The following is a 22,550-nucleotide window of genomic DNA, read 5'->3' as shown; positions in this document are numbered from 1 at the left end:
AATTTAAAACTTTTTAAAAACAGTATATTATTTTTAACAGACAATTTTTTTATAGCTGTGTTTTTAATTTAATCAAAGTTAAAATAATAGATACACACTTAAAACATAAATTAAACCTTTTTTTAATATACAGAAACAAATTTTTTTTTGTTAAATTTGAATTATGTAACACAAAAACAATTATAAAAGTACACATTCAGTTTTATTTATGAAAGTCTTTTTTTTTTACTTGCTCTCTTGCTTGGAGCTATTTCAGTGTAGTTTTTAAACCTACCAAATTAGAAAAAAAAAAAAATTTCACAAAGAAACTCACTCGCCACAACCTTGCTAGAGCACTTTTGACTTTATAAATCAATAAATTAAAAAATTATACTATACTTTAAAATGTATACTGTATTTTTCAACCAATAGTGCCAAGTGGGCAATTTGTGTGTGTTTTATCATACCAAGCAAATTAATTTAATAATAATTTACTGAATATTCAGATATTCAGTAAATTATTATAATAATTTATCTAAAAATGATATTCCTAATATCATTTTTAGATAAATTATTATAATCTAACACAGCCTGTTCATTTATAACCTTTTATAAAATGTTTTAAATGCAATCTTTATACATAAAAATCTTATCTTTTTCAAAATTTTATATGCAATCTTTACACATAAAAAATCTTTGTTTCTTAAAAACACTCTTTAAAAATAAAACACAATAAAATTTGTTAATCTAAAAAAGACTTTATTCTTTGTATTTTGTGAATATTTTACATAGTAGTTGAGTGACGTAAAAGAAATGTGACACACAAGTAGCGATGACAAAAATCCCGGACATTTTTAATTCTGGGATTTCAGAATTAAGAAATTTGTCCCTGGAAAATCCCGGGATTGAATAGAAAAAAACGCAATTGTAGAAAGTGAAGATTAAGAAGAACTAATATTTTAAGTACTCATCAAACACTTAAAAATGATTAACTTAATGATTTTATAACTAAAATGCTTTTTTTCAATAATAAACCAAAGTAATTTAAATTATAAAACAATACCATAAAATGATAACACAGTATAAATAAAAAATAATAACTAAATAAAATAAATAAAAAAAACTTTTTAAAAATAGCTTTCTATTCAATCGACTAAAAAGTAGAAAATAACTTTTTTCTGTTTCTGGTACTCGTGGAAATCATGTACTTAGTAATAATCACTTTTGTAAAGCCAATACTGGAAGACATTGAAGGCAATTCAAGTACGTATGTAAACAAACAAACTCATCGAAGTAAAGGAATAGAAAGTTTGGCGCCTTTAGCTTTATGTACATTTAAAACGAATTTGATTTTGAAAGCATCTGACTTAAATCCAGTATTGGCTTTACAAAAGTGATTATTACTAAGTACATGATTTCCACAAGTACCAGAAACAGAAAAAAGTTATTTTCTACTTTTTAGTCGATTGAATGGAAAGCTATTTTTAAAATACTTTTTTTATTTATTTTATTTTCTACTTTTTAGTCTTGATAAAATTGAATTATTACACTTATTGATTATGATTAATATTCAATAAAAATTTATTTTGAATTCTGTATATAATAATTAACAAAAATATTTGGAGCATATTTTTTTTTATTAATTTAAATGTTGGTTGGGTCTTCTTCTCGGTTGATGTATTTGTTCTTTTTTGGACGCATTTTTATTTGTCTGAAATTAACAAGTGGAATATTTGTAAAATTTTTAATTAAATTTATATTGATACTTAACACTTTTTGATGCCCTCTCGGTTTCCGATACTTTTTTCGGAGTTCCAGATCTAACCAACGGGGAGGTGGGGCATCGTAAATCTAAAAGAATTATTGAATCAAATGTAACAAATATAGCTATTGTTAGTCGGCAAAAGATTATTTGTAAAATTTCAGGGCTGTACGATCAAAAGAATTGCTTCAAAAAGCGCTGTGAAGTTTTGGCCTCCACAAAAAAAAAATGTGGACTCGTCAGTGAGTGAATAGAAAGCTATAAAATAGTATAAACATGCATGAATATACATGAGTTATACTTATTTTTGAAAGTACTACCTTGAAAATCAAAGCACCATTTCATTGTTTAATCGTATTTAACTATTTGAGCATAAAAATCCAGATAGTACATAATCATGTTTTTTAAAGGTGATCACATCTTGTGTTACCACTTTCAAATAACAGGATTTCTTTTTGAACTTTAAAAGTTATACTTCCTAGCCTTTTAGATTTTGTTCGTATTGCTGCCAATCCTTTTTTCCATAACTTCATTTAATTGTTTACTGATTGTTTTGACATTATTATCACACATGAGGCTTGAAAAAGTCTAATTCAACAGAATACAATTATCACTACTCAAGTCTGCTGCTGTTATTATACCTGCTAAGCTTAAACACTTTATCAGGTTTATCATAATTTTTTTATTTTGGGTACTTGCATTTGGTACCAAAACTTCTGGGACTTTTTATGAAGTAATCTGGCCATAAAGATATACTAAGCTCCTTAACAGTGTTCTTTTCTCTTTAATTCGGTGACTCAAAACATCATACAATTGATTTCTGATTTCAAATTGCTGTTCTTTTATTTTTGTCAACATGAACTCTAACGCAATTTCTGAGGAAACTAAAGTTGCATCTTGTTGAAAAAGTGCTACCAAAGATGGTTTAAAAGGAGTCAAAACTACTACTAAATCAGATATCCTTCTACATTCCTTTTCATTCATCTTAATTGAATCATTGATGTTGAAACCCAATTCTAAATCTAGAATAGAAGTGCAATTTTAACACAACAACTTTTTTAATTTTAACTTCATTAATCGGTCTAGCATAAGCAACAAGCTGCTCCATTGGGTTTTGCAATCCATGATTAAATGGATGACCTTTTAAAACTTGTGCAAATAGTTTTCATTTTTGTTTGCAGACCTTTTAATTATTTTGAAAATTTTCCAAAATTTTGTTTTAACAGTTCCGATATTTTGGTGCCAAATTTTAACTTTAGATGTTTCATTAATTAAAAATAACCATTTGAGTCTCGACTATAATCTTCCTCTTTGGAAAACAATTTCTACTTTAAATAACGATAACTAAATTTTTTTAAATACACCTTATGTATTTTGATAATTTTATCAATTAAAACGGACATTAAGTAAACTTTTGTAATTTAATAAAACTTCTGTATTTTGATAACTTGATTAAACCGATGTTAAATAACTTTTGTATATCATGAATACATCAGAAAAACAATCCTCAGAAAAAGTTGTTTTTCTGATATTTATTTAAGCATATTAAAGTTTTTTAGAAAAATTGTTAAAAACAAAGTTGCATGTGACTAAATTTGTTAAACTCTATTTTAAAAGAGTTGAAAAATTTATTAGAAATTATGAGCTTTTTTATTGAAACGATTTACTATTTCATACATATTATTTTGTGTTGCATTTCTTCTTATTTTCATATTTAAAAAGTTCCTTTGTTACTCTTCTTCTTTCTAAAACATTCTTTCCTAAATTAAAAAATTTAAAAATTACACTGAAATTACTCCAAGCAAGAAAATAATTAGTTATAAGAAAAGGCTTTTGTAATTTAATAAAACTTAATTATTTTATAATTTAATAAAACTTAATTATTTACTATTATAAAATATAAAAATAAGTCAAATTTAATTTTATTATTAAAAATTGATTCAAATTTAAACAAACAAATTTTTATTACTGTTTATTAAAAAAGATTTAATTTAAGTTTTGAATAAATCTGTATCTATCATTTTCACTTTGATTAAGTCGCATTTTAGGTTGTAAGTTAAAAACACAGTTATAAAAATGTTGTGCTTTAAAAAGCACATTTTATTTTTAAAAAGTTTTTAATTAAAAATATAAAATTTAAATAGCTTTTTAAAATCTACCAAAGCTCTTTAGTACTTTGTTGTTGTTTTTTAACAGTTTTTTTAAGATGTTTTTTAATGAAATTTTAAAAATGGTCATTTGAACTTATTAAGTTTATTAAAATTTAATTATCAAAACATTTTTAAAAAATCTTTATTTCTGAACTTTTTTACCTTTAAGATGCTCACAAAAAATTAACAATGAATAAATATTTTTTTGCTTTTTTTTATTGTATAATTACATAATATTTATTAAAGTGATATTTTATTTTAAATGTGCCAGATATTTTTTACCATTTTTGTTTATGGAAGTAAAATACAACTCAACCTAAAAAACATTAAATTTTGCTGTTTAAAAAAAAAATTGTTTATTTGCATGAGCTATATTTTGCCCATGTAAACTGACTTACATGGGTGTGAAGGTGGGTATGAGCCATTACTGCTGAGGCTTGTATATATATAGGCATTGGCAGTAGTAAATAAGTGCATGAACTGTGAAATCCATGTCTAAAACAGATTTGGCAAGCAACAGGAGCAGCCTATGTTTTACTACTATGTTTTTTATCTAAATAAAAAAATTCATGGAGAAAAAAAAAATTGTGAAAATTGATTACATTTTAATTATTAATTTTAGTTATAAACATTTTAATTATAGCTTTGTTAGTTACACTGAAATTTTTTGTATCATATAAATAAATCAGAGAAACGATTGTCAGCAGTTGCTTTTCTGATATTTATTTAATCAAGCGTAATGTTTTCTAGAAAATTTGTTAAAAAGAACATTTTATTTGACCAAATTTAAACACTGTTAGTCATGTTATTCAACCTTTTTCTCAAACAAAATTGATCAAATGCAAATTTGGTGGTAGAAGAAAGGATGGTTTTAAAGATATAAAATTAGTTAGAAAACTGGTTAACAGTTTTAAGAATAGCCCAAGCCTTTCACTAAGGGAACGCGCAAAAATATATGAATTTTCTCATAGTTTTGTGGCAAAAGTTAGAAACAAACATGGTTTTCATTCTTTCAAAGCACAAAAAGTGCCCAACCGTTCTGAAACTCAAAAAAAAAGTGCAAGAACCCACGGCAGAAAGTTGTATGACAATTTTATTTCTAAAAATTTTCGTATTATTGAAGACGATGAAACATATATCAAGAACGATCATCAACAAATTCCTAGTGCTGTTTATTATATTGCCAAATATAGAGGAAAAGAAGATAAGAAACTTAAATACACAAAACATGACAAGTTTGCTAAAAAAGCTTTGATTTGGCGAGCTATTTGTAGTTGTGGCAAAAAATCAGCACCTTAAATTTCTCAGTCAACACTTTCTGGTCAAATATATGTTAAAGAATGTTTACAAAATGGCCTTTTACCTTTCATTAAATTACACAATAACAGACCTGTGTTCTGGCCTGATTTAGCTTCAATTCATTATTGTAAACTAGCTATGGAATGGTATAAAAAGAATAATGTGAAATTTGTGCCTAAAACAGAAAATCCACCAAACTGCCTAGAACTGAGAGTTATTGAAAAGTACTGGGCTATTATTAAAAGAAAAATGAAAAAAAACAAAAAAGCTTTGCAGAAACATTAAAGATATTAAAATATCATTGAAAAAAGCATCAAATAGTTTTGATTCTTATTCTGTGCGCAAGCTTATGGGTACCACTAAAGCAAAAGCTCGAAATTTTATTAGATTCCCACAGGAATAATTAATTCTTTTTTTAATGTTTGATCTTCTTATATTATTCTATTAAAATCATTTCTTGGTTTGAAATAAAAATTGAGAAGTACTTTTTTTTTAGTTGTTTTTCTACTTTTACATTTATTTCGGGTACACGCTTTAATTTTAATATAAAAAATTTATTTGAACTCTTCTTGTTCATAATTTTTTTTTTTTTTAGTTTGAAAAGTTTAAAAATCACACTGAAATAGCTCCAAGCAAAAAAGCCAGTAATTATAAGAAAAGGGTTTTGTAAGTAAAACTTGAATGAATGAGTTGGATACTTTTAAAACTGTTTTTGTGTTAAGTAATTCAAATTTAAACAAACAAATTTTTAAACTGTTTATAAAAAAAGAATTTTATTAAAGTTATTAAATATGCATTTATTTATTTTTTTAATTCTTAGATACTGTCATGTATTTTTGTGTACTGTTTATAATGTTGTGTGTTATGATGTATTTATTATATTGTCATGTATTTCAATGTTTTGTTTATACTGTTGTGTAATTTTGTGTATCGTTTATGTAGACGTGTACATTTGTGTATTGTTTATGTTGATGTGTATTTTTTTTGTTGGCCTTTGTACTAATTATTTTATTATTTTTGCTTTTTATTAAAAACATACTTTTCTATATACTACACCAGCCATTAAAACTAGGGTTGGCAATAGGCAATGTCGACCTAACTGCCAACCTGATAGTGTCTGAAGTCGGCAATTTTTTGTTGACCTAGTTTTTGTGTTGTTGTGGTGAAAATATTAAAAAAAATTACTTTTCTTAAATAACAATCCTTTTTTGAGAAAAGTATCTATAGGATGAAGATGATTTTTTATGAAATATTTGAATAAAGACATTTTTTTTAATAATAGTCTCATTATTGGCAAATGTATACAATCTTCACGGTTTGTAATGCCTAATGGTGCTTGCCGTAAATTACAATAAATAATAGAGTCTAATTTTAGATATATGCATTATACAAAGATATCTTTGTGCAAGAATCACAAAGATATCTTTGTGATTCTTGCTGTATCAAGGATTTTGTTTTCACTCAGAAAAGTTACAATTTATTCTACTGTTACAGTTTATTCTTTTCTGCTATATTTTGTTTACAAATAAGCAAAAATATAAAGCAAAAAAAATTTTAGTCATACCAAACCTTCTTGAAAGCAGATATATAAAATCGTCAAAAAATTCTCTATAAAACAATAAAATGTTAAACATTCAAAATTTAAAAATTTTCATATATAAAAATATATATATATATTTGTTAGTTAAATTCTAAAGAAAAAAATAAAAAATCTTTAAAAACAAACAATATTGAATTAAAAAAATACAATATTTTTTTTTTAAAGATATATATATTTAAAAAGAATATTTATTTTTTAATATATATCTAGGGCTACACTGATAAAATAAATATAGATTATTGACAGACTATTTTAAAAATTGAAATTGAAATAGTACCAGTTAGCAGCACAATACAGTCCTATCTATATAATTTTACAAATCTTTTTGATCTATCTATATAATTTTACAAATCTTCTTGTTTTATTAGACTGCTCAGAAAAAGTGGCACTTAATTCACATAAAAAATTAAAATAGTAATGTCAAAAAAAAAGTGAAACAATGACTGCTAATTTTATTGAAAACAATGACAGCTAATTTTGTTGAGTGCAAGTGTCATTCAATAAAGACTAGAAAATACATTATTTATCCAGATTGTCTTTCAAGAAGATTCAAATAATTTGAAGATTGAAAATCTACAGTCAATATCAGAATCACATGTTTCAAATAACTGCAATACAACATTTATATCTTTATTAACAGAGAAAAAAATATTTTTTGTTGTGTGTATTAATTATATTATAAAGCAACCAATAAGTCGGAAAAAAACAAGGTAACCAAGAATCTTTAAAAAAAAGGAATGAGAAAGAAAAAAGTGACATTTAAAACTAAAATTAAAAAACTTGTTTAAGATTAAATAATATATGTTTAATATTAAATAATTTTTAGAATTTATAATAAAGCTCCAGGATTAAGCTTCGAGAATTTTGTTAAAAACACTACAAGTTAATTGAGTGAAATAAGGATATCAATATGCTACAGAACATCAGCAAGAAACAAACTTAGTTGCAAAAGTTGATGTGATAAAAACTGAGATAAAACTAAAGATAAACGGGATAAATGATAAGAGTGAGCGATAAATGTGCTATCTAGCTTTAAATAAATGTTTTATAGTGTTAAAAAACTATTCTGTAAATAACTTTTTTTTTGGAAAACATTTTTTAGAACAAAAAGTACTTTAATAATCATTCTTATACCAGTACCCAATCCCATATCAGATCCCTACAAATAATCCCTAATATACATAACATAGACACAAAAGTCTTGAGACACAAAAATATGTTTTTTTATTTACTTAAAGATTATCTAATTAACCTTTGGAGAATAATAAAAATAATTTACATACTTAGAGATGTTTTAATTATTAAGAGTGTCATTTACTTACTTTGAGAATGAATCAAGATATTTATGAGGATTTTCAGCAAAAAGTAGTAACTGCCTTTGGTGTGACTCTGACATGCAATGACATTTGAAACCATTCTGTAATGAAAGAGAAAATGAAAAAAAATTAAAAATTGTATAAAATAAAGCAATATATACTTTTATGAGAATCTATTATAAATATTTCAATAATATTAAAACTATTAAAATAATTAATATATATTGTAACTAATATTAAAACTATTAAAATAATTACAATAGATTCTCATAAAAGTAAAAAAAAATTAAAAGGAAATTTTTAAATGTTGAAACAAGCCAACAAAACTTTAAAAGTTTTGTTGGCTTGTTTCAACTTTTTTTAAATTTGGAATTAAAGCCAGTAGTTTTCAGGAAAAATATTCAAGATATATATATATATATATATATATATATATATATATATATATATATATATATATATATATATATATATATATATATATATATATAAATAAATATATATATATATATATATATATATATATATATATATATATATATATATATATATATATATACATATATATATATATATATATATATATATATATATATATATATATATATATATATATATATATATATATATATATGTCAGGTCAGGCTATACTGCTACTGGTAACATATAACCCAATACAATCTGCTTCATGTCCTGCTGCCTTGTAGGAGATGCTAACTCTGACTTAAAACACCCCCTGCCTTGGTTAAGTAAAGGCTAGAGATGGTGTCTTGATAAAAATACTTATCTTAGGCAAATGTTAAATGCATCTGGCTATTGTCTTGTAGAAGGCCTCCTAGGCAAAGACATAAGGGATAAACAGAATCTATGCGCTGACCAGCCTCGCACCCTTTCTTCATCTATTAGGTTGGTAATATTTGAAGTTGACAAATAGTCAACTTTCCAACTCGCTTTCCTGACAACCCGAATCATTTACCTTCTCTACTCAACTTATGTCTTGTTTCTGATCCTAGTCAGTGCTCAGTTTCTCCACATTCACCCTTAAGTGCTTCTGATCACAGTTTTATCTCTCTAAAACTATTATTCATTCTTCTTCATCATCTGCATCTCCCTATCATCGTACCTCTTACAACTACCTTAAAGCTGACTGGGATTCTTTCCGTGATTTTCTTCGTGATGGCCCTTGGGTAAAAATCTTTCGTCTTCCTGTTGACAAATGTGCTTCTTGCATAACTTCATGGATTCAAGAAGGCATGGAATCTTTTATTCCCTCTCGACGATTCCAGGTCCAGTCTCACTCTTCTCCATGGTTTTCCTCACATTGTGCTGCTGCAATTGCCAATCAAAACCGTTATTCCCATATCTCTCAGCGAAACAATTCTCCAGAAACCATTGTAAAAAAGTTTTGTCTAACGTTAAAGCCCGCTATTCTCAGGTCTTGAAATCTCGTATTTCATCACAAAAATTAGGCTCTTGTGATTTCTGGAGAATCTTTAATAGTATCAATAATAAGGGCAAATCTGTTATTCCACCTCTCTTGTATGGTTCAGATTTTGTCACCTCACCTAAAGACAAAGCTGAATTGTTTGCTAAGAACATTTCATCAATATTATCTCTTGAGTCCACTAGTTGCAATCTACCTGATTTAGCTGTCAAACATATTGATCGGTTGCTTGAAATTCGTATCACTCCAGCTTTTGGCCCAGACATACTTGCTATAGTCTTGTAGAAGTGTTCTCCGGAGCTGTCGTCTATACTTTCTGATCATCGATTTGGATTTCGATCTTCTTGTTCTACAGCTGATTGCTCACAGCAACAACCTATAGGTTTTATCGTGCTTTAGATAAAGGTGGAGAGGTTAAGCCCATCGCTCTTGAAATTTCTAAATCTTTTGACAAAGTTTTGCATGCTGGTCTTCTCCATAAGCTTTCTTCTTACAGTGTATCTGGTAACATCTTTAAGATTATTGAGTCCTTACTTTCCAATCTTAGTATAAAAGTTGTCTTCGATGGACAGCATTTTTCTTCATATCCTGTAACTTCAAGGGTTCCTCAAGATCCTACCCTTGGCCCGATACTTTTTTAAATTTACATTAACGATCTTCCAGATATTCTCACATCTAAGGTGGCATTGTTTGCTGATGATACTACCATTTATTCTTGTCATGATAAGAAGCCAACACTTTCTGATTGCTTGGAAGGGGCATTTGAGCTTGAAAAGAATCTCACTTCTGCTACAGCATGGGGCTCACAGTGGCTGGTGAACTTTAATACAGATAAAACTCAACTTTTTTCAGACAATCGTTATTGCAATAATTTAGATCTTCCTATATTTATGAACAGTAATGTAATTGATGAGTCACCTGCCCTTCATCTTCTAGGATTAACTTAGCAGACGCTAAGGTTGCATCTCTTTATCTATCTCGACACTTTCTTACTCTGGATTCTATTCTCTATCTCCATAAATCTCAAATCTGGCCTTGTATGGAATACTGTTGCCCTATCTGTGGCGGATCTTCTTATGATGCCCTTTCTTTTTTAGACAAAGTGCAAAAATGCATTGTAAACATAGTTGGACCTGTTCTTGCAGCCAACTTCCAAACATTATCACATTGTCACAATGTTGCTTCTCTTTCTCTTTTCTACAGATAGTATAATGGGCACTGCTCTAAAGAGCTAGTGTCTTTTGTGCCAGCTACTAAAATTCATTCCTGTATTACTTGTCATTCAATTAAGTCTCATCCTTTTTCTGTGACTGTTTCTAAGTGCTCCAAAAACTCTTATTCCTCTAGTTTTTTTCCTCTAACATCAGTTCTTTGGAATTCACTTCCTTAATCTTGCTTTCCTAATTCATATAATTTGCAATCCTTTAAGTCGTCTGTCAATCATTATCTTACTCTACAATCTTCATCTTTTCTGTTCTAGTAACTTCCAACTCTAATTAGTGGTTGCTTGCAGTCTTGTTGGAAGCGAAGATGTAAGCACTCCCGTGTAGCAGCAGGATATAAAATAGTCGATGTAGCAGCAATTCCTTATAGGAGCAGGCTTTAAGATAATTAATGTAGCAGCACACCCTAGTAGCAGCAGGCTATAACATAGTCAATGTAGCAACACTCTGCATATTTTTTTTAAATATGTTTAAAAAAAACAAAAACATAAACACTATTAATTTAACAAACTTTTTAGTCGTTATTATTGCGATTTAAACAATAAAACTTAATGTACTTTCGCATTATACTAACTGTTTTAACTTTTAGACAACATTAAAATATTGCTTAATTGTTGAAGTCGCTTAAATGTTGCTGAAAGAGACTTTCAACAACATTTTAAATTGTGAATTTTACAATTTTAAATGTTGTTTAAATTTCACAAAAATTGTGAATTTGAAGTCCAGAATTTAATCTACAATCCACTACAAGCCTAAGGCTGTTACAGAAGAGAGATCAGATTAAAAATCAGCTGCTTGTTCTAAGCAATCAAAAAGTGAAGATTTTTTGTCAAGACAAGAGTATAAAGTTAAGTTGTCAGAAAATAGAGCCACTTTAGATATAAAATTTTCATGAAGATCGATATTGTAGATAAGAAATAATACAGGAGCAAAGATAGAACCTTGTGGTACCTTTAAAGTTACTTGAAATAAAGAAGAGTGCAGGCTTTCAAGAATAACTTTAATACTGCAGCTAGAAATAAATAAATTAATCTCAAAACATTTATATAAAGAAACTAATATCAGAGTGAAAATTATTTGTTAGATAGAGAGAAGAGGTCAAAGTGTTCTCTAGAGTTTTGAATAATTGGAACCACTTATTTAGCACTTTTTAAAGATTTAGCAAAAAATGGAGAGAGTTCTCGCTTTTTTAAGACTATGATGGAACGCTTTTTTAAGACTATGATGGAAATCTTGTCTGGAGCACAAACTGTAGAAGTAATTAAATGAGAATTAAGTTAAGCATTGGAAGCCAGAGTGATTTGGATGTTTAACAATGGGTTAATCTGTTTAAGATTAACTCATTATTAAACATCAAAATGACTCTGTAAGATTTCTTTGCAAATAACTCTGCTTTATTCTGGGGAGATGTAAAAAGATTAGACCCATGAATTAGAGATTAAATGTTAGACTTACTTTAGTTAATGACACTGTTAAAGACTAACCAAAATTTTCTAGAACCTAACATCCAGTGGTGTCTTGTCAATAGGGGCCATAGGGGCCCGGCCCCACCTAGATTTATTTAAAATAAAGCATTTGTTAATGTAAATATGTATTTATATATATGTAAATATGTAACTATTAGCTTCAACTATTTGCAGACAGGTTTTATAAAAATAAATAGTTTTAAGTTAGTTCTAATTTTAAATTATTTTATTTTATAATATGTTTTTTTTGCTATTTATTTAAAGTGTTGTAAGGTTGTTTTAATTCATTGCCAATATCGGCTGGGCCGATTTTTACTGGTCCTATTTAATTTGTTCATAGTAATATAATTTTTAATGTGCACACAGAATTTATTGTGCTTTCAGGTGGGACAAAAAAGCACACCGCAGGGCCTCATTGAACTGGCCCGAGAAGAAAAGAAGTTTAAAAACATCATTAAGCTGTAAAATTTCATCCACCATTTTTAATTCTTGATTTAAAGAGTGAAGAATTTACTGCTGCAAAAAGACAGAAGTTTTGTCGACTCCATAAATTACAGTAACATTAGGAAACTTTATAACATTAAATGTATTTAATGTTATAAAGTTTATTTGTAAAAATAATGTTGTAAACATTTTTTTTGTAAAAATAATGTTGTAAACATCATACATTTGGTAATATTGCAATTTTACTGTGAATATTAACAGTGTTAATATTACAATATTAACAGTGTTAATATTGGTTTCTTCACCTGGATATGTAGATATAAAATTTACCATGTAGTTATTAGGAGTATAAATTAATAAGAATAGGAACATGGCAAAAACATGATATTTAAAATAATGTAACAAAAATTACTGGTATAAATGTTGGTTTGACATAAACATTTAAAGAGATGCAGTTAGGTAAAAAAAAATAATTAATTTTCAGAAACTAGATTTTCTAGGACAAGTCATTTTATTCTAAAATTATAACAGCGATAATGGTAAAAAGAATAAAATTATAAGTTTAGAAATTCTAGGGAAATTGAACAGTTTAGAAAATTGATTTTAAAATATCATGAAAAAGTTTCGCATTTCTTTTACAATCAATAATCTTATACATTTAAAAAAAATTTTTAATGTTGTAAAAGTATCTTTTTTTGTTTTTGTTGACCCTTTCGCCATTCTCAGAAAACTTTATGTGAGCCTATCAGAGATTTAATGTATATGTAATGTTACATTCTTTATTATTTTATCGATTGGTAATTAAGAAGCCCTTTTTGACTAAACTACTGTTGATAAAGCTTGCTTTTAAATCATGCCAAAGTCTTAGTTACAATATAGTTTAAACTTATCTTATTTATCAATAATTTTGGTTCATTAATAAGAAAAATTAACATGAACAAAATTGACAGTTTATTGGTTAAATGTTTCTTGTCATTGGGATCCAAAAACCAATTTTGGATCTGAAAACTTTCAATTTTAATATACAACATTTCCCTCGGAATCATATAAAAAATATCGAAAAAACTAACAAATACTAAGTGAAGTTAATTTGATGTCGAAATTAACCGTTTTGTTGAAAATGCTGTTTTTAGTGACATCGGCACAACTAATGCCCTATACCAATTATGCATGAAAATAACCTGGTTTAAACATTTTCTGAAGTATTAAAGTTGATAGAGATTGTTTAGGTCACACCTGTGTCTACAGCTGATGCTGAACGGTGTTTTATTACTTTAAAAATAGTTAAGACATTTCTGAACTATTAGGACAGTTTTCAGTCAGTTTTTGCTGGTTTTTACGTAGGTTTAAAAGATTCAATGTCATTAAATACTTTATTTTGAAAGTATGCTAGCCCTTAACTCTCTTAACTAATCAAAAAACGCTAGCGTCCTAACAAACACCAAAGCATCAATTACGCTGACAGCAAGTTGTTGCAATATTGTTCGGTTAATATTTTCTGGCCCCATTAAAGTGTATTGTCACCAGCCGCCACTGCTAACATCTGATATAAGATAAAAGATTTAGTAAACTGAGAATAACAGAGCTTAACATCATTAAAGATGGTTGGAAGTATATAAAGCAAATGTGTTTCAATACTAAAGACAAAAATCAAACCTTTAATAATTAATAATACAATCAATTTACACAATCTCAATGACCATCTAGCTTCAGTTGTACAATGCAAAGATAGGACTTCACTAGTATGCCCAAACGGACATGACCAAATCGTCAGCTTAGTTTTGGGGTAGTAAAAATAGGAATTGTATTGATTGTACAAATAAAAATAAATAACAACTCATCAAGTAATGGCCTTAGCCTGGAACTATACAAAATCTACATTAGAGACCTTCCACAATCATTAACAACAAAATGTTATTTATTTTCAGATGACATTACCCTATTAGCTGCAGACAGCTCACTGCAAGTTTTCACTGAGAAACTGATAAAAGCGTTTGGAGATACAAATAAGTTCTGTGTTAATTATGGTTTCACTATCAACCCCAGTAAAACGCAACTAATATTGATCAAATCATAAAGAAAAAAACTTCCTGACAACTTACATATTAAAATTAGAAATATTGAAATTTAACTAGTAACTCATGTTGAGCTATTAGGGGTCACTATAGATCAGCATCTTCAGTTCAAAAAAACAAATTGTTTTAATCATCAAAAAATGCTCTGGAAATATTAGCTTGAGCATCTGTCAGACTTTTAAGGGAACTGTTAAATATAGCATACAAAAGAATTATATATAGCCAATTAGAATATGCCAGTACATTATAGCTTGGACAATCTAAAACACAACTAAAGAGGCTTGACATAATACAAAAGCAGTGTGTTCCAATTAACTGCCACAAACCTAGAAACACCCATTCTGCTCCTTTTTAAAAAATCTAAAACTTGACACCTTAGAAAAGAGAAGAAATGTTCATGCAACAAAAATAGTCAAGTTTGCTTTATCAGTAATATGCCATCCATCTTTTATGTCATTGGCATATACTACTCAAGCAGTGGAAGATGAACCGGTGATTAAAGAACACTTAAGAACAATAATAATAATCTTTATTTTATAAATTGCATTGGCAAAGATGTTTAACTGTAATTGAGTTTAAATAATAAATAACAATAATAATAATGTCAATACAAATTCCATAAACTAGGCTCATTGATATTTTTTTGGGAAAATGATTGGATGACTTGAAATTAAAAATCTAATCTTTTTATGTAAATAAAGTAAATGTTTTAGATTTTCTGAATCTAGGTATGATTAGATGAACTATTTTATAGAATAAGGATGCATTGTGAGTAATGTCACCTTACAATGTTTTAGCATACCTTCCTCATCTTTATAGTATATCACTAATGCATTTAAAGAGTAAATTTTGTGATAGCTATACATTCATATTATCATATTAACGGGTGATGCAGAAGTTATCGGACAAAATAAAAACGTCAATAACTTATTTATAAATTAAAAAAAAACTACTATTATATTTTTTTTAAATAAAGCATTTATCTTTTAATAAAAATATATTATTTTTTATATGAAAAAACACCACCATCTGCAATTGATCTCAATTTTGCTCTGACGCCTTTCATATGCGACTGTAAAAAGTTTAAATCAATTTATTGTAGTTTTAGTTTAATGCGATCAAACCAAAACTTGCTCTGTTGAAGCTTGCCAATCTCCCTCGTAAACCTTCTGAGCTAAATGTCCCCAAAAATTTTCAATTGGTCGTGCTTGAGACACATTTGAATAATGAATCTTTAGAATAATGAGAACTTGCTAAATCTGATCTAAATCTGAATAAATGGAAGAAGTCGTTTTTCTAAACATTCATTAGTATAGATTGATGAATTGATCGCAACAGCCTTGGAAGTGCGAAACAATGGCTCGGACATACCACGGTCAGATATGGCTATCCACAATAATTTTTTTGGAAACTTCTCTTTTCCTATAAAACGAACACTTTCTGGGCATGTCTTTTTGTTGTTTGTGTAGTATCCAGAATTTCCAGGCATGTTGACCCCTGCAAAACAAAAGTATTTTTCGTCATCGATGACTAGAAGCGATTTTGTGTTGTAGAGTTGGTTAACTAGTTTCCTGCTTCTTTTCTTTGCCTTTATTTGTTGTTCTATAATGTATTTTGGAGTCTTTTCACGTTTTCTATATTTAATACTCATTTTTTTTAACTGACGACCAATTGTCGGTTGATTTACACCAAATTTAATACCTGTTTTTCTCTGACTGACCCCTTTTCAATTGTTGACAAGTCTTGTTAATTCAGCTTTCTTTTCTCTAGTCCAGGATGTCGGACGACCAGGGTGCTTTCTATCAGAAAACGATTGAACAGTTTTAAGTCTTTTTAGGTTATCATATATTGTACTTCGAGCAAATCCTTCCTTTTCAAAATGATTTACGATTTTTTTTTTTTTTAATATTAGGTTTATTTACAAAAAACATTTTTAGTCGCTTTCGAAAAGATTCTTGTTCAGCTGCATTTAACCTCATTTTAAATAATTGTGTTTCAAATAATAAAGTTTATATTTTATAGAACGTTTATGGCTATGCATAAAACCACAAAAACTAATTATTATGCTCAAATAATGAAATTAGGATTTGTCCGATAACTTCCGCATCACCCGTTATAAACACTTATATATATATATATATATATATATATTATATATATATATATATATATATATATATATATATATATATATTCAATGAAACTTTTAGGTTACTGAATTGAATAGCAAAAGTATTTTTTTTCTTCTATAACATTTTAGCATTGTTTTTTTGAATCATGCAGACATATCACGCACGGACAAATATTCATCTGTGTGTGATAATTAGTTTCTTTAGCTTTATAACACTCCCAGTGGGCATGCGTTGTCCGGGGGACATCCTTCAGACATCTTACGAACGTCTGGATGTCCAGGAGACATCTTACAGATGACCTCCGGATGACACGTACCAAATGGGTTTGAATCACCTATTTGCTGATTAATTAGTTTGGGTATAATTTAGTTAGATTGAAAATAGTTGCTTAAAAGAATTTAGAATTAAAATGAAAGAAGCAAAAGCTAGAGGTAAACCAATCTACATCTGATATATAACAGTCCTTTTTATCACCGCAGAGTTTTGGAAAGACACTTAAAAAAATTATTTCAGCATTACCTGCTGATTCAAACAAAAGAAAATACTTCTTGAAAGAAGTTTGTAAACGTGAAAATATACAACTTTCTGATATTTCAGAAGCAGGCCCAGACTACGCTGGTTTGGACAATGTTCTTGATTTTTATCTGCGAAAAGATATCAGTAGAATGGCTACTGGACGCAAAGATGTTGCTATTAATAAGAAAACAAAAGAGAAGGTATGGCACATTGTTTATATGTAGGAATCACATTTTATTTAATAAGGTTTTCAGTTTTTGTAAACAATTTTTGTTTTCTTTTAGAAACAAATTTGTCACATGCGATGACCATAGGAGAAGCATATTCACTTTTTAAAAATGAGCATATAAATTTAAAATTAGGGAAATCTAAGTTTTATGGTCTGCAGCCATTCTATGTCAAGCTAGTAAACAATCTTCCCCATGATATTTGCCTATTTGCATATACCATGAAAATTTCAGGTTGTTAACGAATGCCCTTTGAAACAAAATTTATATTATGTCAGACATAGTTGACAGATCAGTGTGTAATCAAAACAACCAACCTTGCATGTTTATGGAATGAAAAGGGAACTGTGGGTTTCAAAGTTTGATGAATATGTAATGTATGCTGGTAGAGCAAAGACATACTTTGCTGAAGTATTAGAAATTGCAGATAATATGGCACATATTAATTTTCTAAATAAACAAAACCAACTCATTTTTATATACTCATCTGTAGACGATGTGATATGTGAGAATATCTGGAAGATCATTAATGTAAATTAAAAAGAGTATCGGGCCAAGGATAGGACCTTGAGGAACCTCTGAAGTTAAAGGATATGAAGAAGAATGCTGTCCATCGAAGACAACATTTATAATATGATTGGAAAAAAAGGACTCAATAATCTTAAAGATGATACCAGATACACTATAAGAAGAAAGCTTATGGAAAAGGCCAGCATGTCAAACTTTATCAAAAGCTTTAGAAATGTCAAGCGATAGCCTTAACCCCTCCACCTCTATCTAATGCACAATAAAACTTATCAGTTATTACTGTTAGCAAACCACGTATAGAACGAGAAGATCGAAATCCATATTGATAATCAGAAAGTAAGTTATTAGATTCAAGATAAGAGATTAAGTGTTTGTTAATTGAAGATTTAAAAACCTTTCTTATGATAGGAAGAAGATTAAAGGGACGGTAATTAGACAAATCCAGAATTTTTGAAAATAGGGATAACAGATGCCGCTTTCCAGCAGGCTGGAAAACAAGACTCTGATAAGCACTTGTTAAATAGTTTTGAAAGTATAGACAACAGCTCTGGAGAACACTTCTGCAAGACTATAACAATTATGTTGTCCAGGCCACAAGTTGTAGAAGAGTCTAAGCAGGAAATCACTTTAGATACAGAAGCTGAAGTGATACAAATGTCAAGCAATGGTTCAACCTGTTTGAGGCTATATCAGATAGAATGCAACTAGTGGAATTAAGAGATAATATCGATGAAAAGTTCTTAGCAAACAATTCAGCTTTGTCTTTAGGTGAGGTGACAAAGTCTGAACCATACAAGAGAGGTGGAATAACAGATTTGCCCTTATAATTGATACTATTAAAGATTCTCCAGAAATCACAAGAGCCTAATTTTTGTGATGAAATATGAGATTTCAAGACCTGAGAATAGCGGGCTTTAACATTAGACAAAACTTTTTTACAATGGTTTCTGGAGAATTGTTTTGCTGATAGATATGGAGGTAACGATTTCGATCGGAAATTGCAGCAGCAAAATGTAAGGAAAACCATGGAGAAGAGTGAGGCTTGACCTGGAATTTTCGAGAGGGAATAAAAGCCTGAATCCACAAAGTTATAAGATATATATATATCTACTATAGTATATTTATGTGAGCATTTGCTCACTTTTTTTGCTTATCTAAATAGATACGGCTTTTTTAGAAAAAGTAGAAAACAAAGAATAATGAATGAAAACATTGCTGCCCCATCCCAAACCCTCAGTTGATATAGCAGCACTCCACTGCGAGTCAGGCTATTTGTCAGTCGATGTATGTACTGAAGCCCCTGGCAGCAGGCTATTTCAGTATGGCGTCACACTGCTCACCTAAATCAGCAGTATAAGATTTGGACATGATTAAACTGTTCATTTATACCAGATTTTAACCATTTTATGAATATACTTTCTTAAAGTTTTAACTCAAATTTGTTAGATGCCGAATCTACAGAACAGAAAAACACTTACCACTTATTCGCATGAAACATTTTTCATTAGCATGGAGATTAGCTTATAGATTTATTTTCCTCTTGTAATGTTCAGATATCCACATCTTGAGATGGTGGGCAGTTTTGTCTATGTAAAAGCAGTTACATCCTGCACCTACGAGTTTATAGACCACGAACAATTTGAACTCTATAGGGATAGGATCTTGAGAAAAAAAGAATTTAGAAATTTTTAGTGAGGTAAATACTAATTTAATATTTGCAAAACAGCAATATCTTTTAGCAATTGAATTCATTTTTTTTTAGTTAGATCTGATATTTTCCACAAAAACCGCGGTTTAAAAATAAGACAAGAACTCTGTGATTTTTTATTGTTGTGGTGTATTTGAGCTAATCTTGTTTAAATAGAAGTTATACATTTTTTAAAGATGGGTACATGTTTCTTTGAAATACTTTAAAGAGGTCGTTGCGTGTCAGAGTGAAACCCAAGTTTAGTACTATTGATTTTAAATGCTCTACCAATTAAGCATTTGATTAGACTAACTCTAAAATGATGAAAATGGAGTGAAACTATAAAAATTAGTGTGAAGACCAGAATAGGTTTTTTTATGAAAAATGGATATGAAAGGATATTGTATGCCAGCATCTAAATAAATAGCAAACATATGGTTATATCCATAATATATATATATATGCATAAACCGAATCTTATGGTTATATTCATATGGAATCATATGGTTATATCTATAATATATACTCATAAAGAAGTTTTTATTCCTTCTCTTCAATCTTATCAAGCCTTATTCTAGTCCACATTTTACACCATCTTGAGCAGTGGCTTTATTAAACGTTAATTATTTCTTTCATCTTTTTTACAAGAACATCTCTCTTAAAAACTAATATCTTTTTATTATTCCAAAAAGCCAGTGTAAAAAGTTCTTCTCTGATATTAGGCTCTGTTATTTTTAGTTTACTAAATCTTGTATCTTATCTCAGATGTTAGTTTCTAAAGACTTTTGGTTAGTCTTTAACAGTGTCATTAACTAAAGTAAATCTAACATTTAATTTCTAATTCATGGGTCTGATCTTTTTAATTTTCCCCAGAGTAAAGCAGAGTTATTTGCAAAGAAACCTTTTTCTAATTTGAATCTTGAATCTAATGACCATACTCTTCCTGGCAGTTAAACAGATTAACCTATTGTTAAACATATAAATTGCCAGAGTGATTGGGATGTTTAACAATAGGTAAAGTTAATTCTCAATTAAACAATGCTAAAACTAATTTGCAATTAAACACTACTACAGTTTGTGCTCCAGATACGATTTCCATCCTAGTCTTAAAAAAGTGTTCTCCAGAACTCTCTTCAATTTTTGCTAGAGAACACTTTGACCTCTCTAACTATCCTACAATTAGTCTTCACTCTGTTATTAGTTTCTTTATATAAAGGTTTTGAGATTATTAAACTATTTCTTTTTAACTGCAATACTAAAGTTATTCTTGAAGGCCTACACTCTTCTTTATTTCAAGTAACTTTAAGGGTACCACAAGGTTCAATCTTTGCTCCTGTATTGTTTCTTATCTACAATATCAATCTTCATAAAAATTTTACATCTAAAGTGGCTCTATTTTCTGACAGCTTAACTTTATACTCTTGTCTCGACAAAAAATCTTCACTTTTTGATTGCTTAGAACAAGCAGTCGATTTTTAAACTGATCTCGCTTCTGTAACAGCCTAAGACTTACGATAAACCAAAACTCATTCTTGCTTGGCTTCTTATTCAACAAGTTGCATAAGATTTTAATTGCTGTATCTATGCCTTTGTGCTATAAAAACTAATAATTCAGTTTTTTTCCTTTCACATAAAAAAAACCTTATAACTCATACCCATCTTCATATTTTCCTTTTTTATACAACCTACAACTTTTTAAATCTTCAGTTAACTGTTTCCTAGTATTTTAACTTATTCTCTTTTTTAAAGTAACTTTTAACTTGATAATGGTTGCTTGCAATCTTGTTGGAAGTAAATTAGAGTTTAAAAGTATATAAATATATGCTAGTATTTAATAAATAGTAAATGTAAGTATTTTTTTGCAAAAAGTCTTATTTTTAGCTGGGGCCGGGGTTAAAAAAGAGACTTTTTGTATTAACATTGTTTATATAAAATAATGCTAATAAATATATGCTAGTATTTAATAAATAGTAAATGTAAGTATTTTTTTGCAAAAAGTCTCATTTTTAGCTAGGGCCGGGGTTAAAAATGAGACTTTTTGTATAAACATTGTTTATACAAAATAAAAAAATTACAGAAAGGACAGAAAAGACTTTCTGTCCTTTCTGTCACTATCTTCACATAAGTGAAAAAATCCAACTATTCTATAAGTCTTGCTAACTAATATAATAAAAATTAGTTGATTGTGAATGAGCACAACAGCCTAGCCAATAAATTCCAAGGATCTTAATTGTGCGCAGCATACTAGGAGTAATGTTAGTTTAAGATTGTAAAAAAAAAAGAAAAGAATAATAAATAAAAAAATATTTAGAAATCTTGATTTAGAAAATATTGTTTTACAAATATTTTTCTGTTACATCAAAAAATTATAATTTATCACTAAGCGCACTTTAGGAATGCTTTAGCGCAATGTTGCAACTACATCTTTTTTTAGATAGACAATGTTTGTGTTGTAACTCTTCTGAAACTAATAAAATCAACAGTCACTTTATAATTTTATTTTCCAACTAATTTCCTCTTCCTTATAAGATATTATTTTTTTGAAAGAACTATTTCATTGATCAACAGTTAAGTATATATTAGAATAACTTGTTATTTTTATATGTACTTAATTAAAAAGTCTATTAAGAAAAAAAGTTTTACATTATATATTACATTATATATTATATATTACATTATATATTAATATTATTCTACATTAT

The 22,550-nt window shown here is 28.3% G+C and overlaps 1 protein-coding gene across 1 annotated transcript in view; it reads right to left on the bottom strand.

Annotated features, from left to right (window-relative positions):
- The window catches only part of LOC100197823 (DNA/RNA-binding protein KIN17), a 62,156-nt gene that overhangs the window by 38,967 nt on the left and 639 nt on the right, over positions 1-22,550 (bottom strand). Inside the window, exons 2-3 of the mRNA XM_065800968.1 lie at positions 8,113-8,207; positions 6,755-6,798 (exon numbers count right to left, since the gene is read on the bottom strand). Coding sequence (XP_065657040.1) covers positions 6,755-6,798; positions 8,113-8,207 — 139 coding nt within the window. The remainder of the gene's footprint in view (positions 1-6,754; positions 6,799-8,112; positions 8,208-22,550) is intronic.

This window comes from Hydra vulgaris, chromosome 07, assembly GCF_038396675.1.
Source record: "Hydra vulgaris chromosome 07, alternate assembly HydraT2T_AEP".
Taxonomy (NCBI): Eukaryota; Metazoa; Cnidaria; class Hydrozoa; order Anthoathecata; family Hydridae; genus Hydra; species Hydra vulgaris.
The sequence above is the reverse complement of the archived record's forward strand: the minus strand, read 5'-3'. Positions and strand labels throughout refer to the sequence as shown.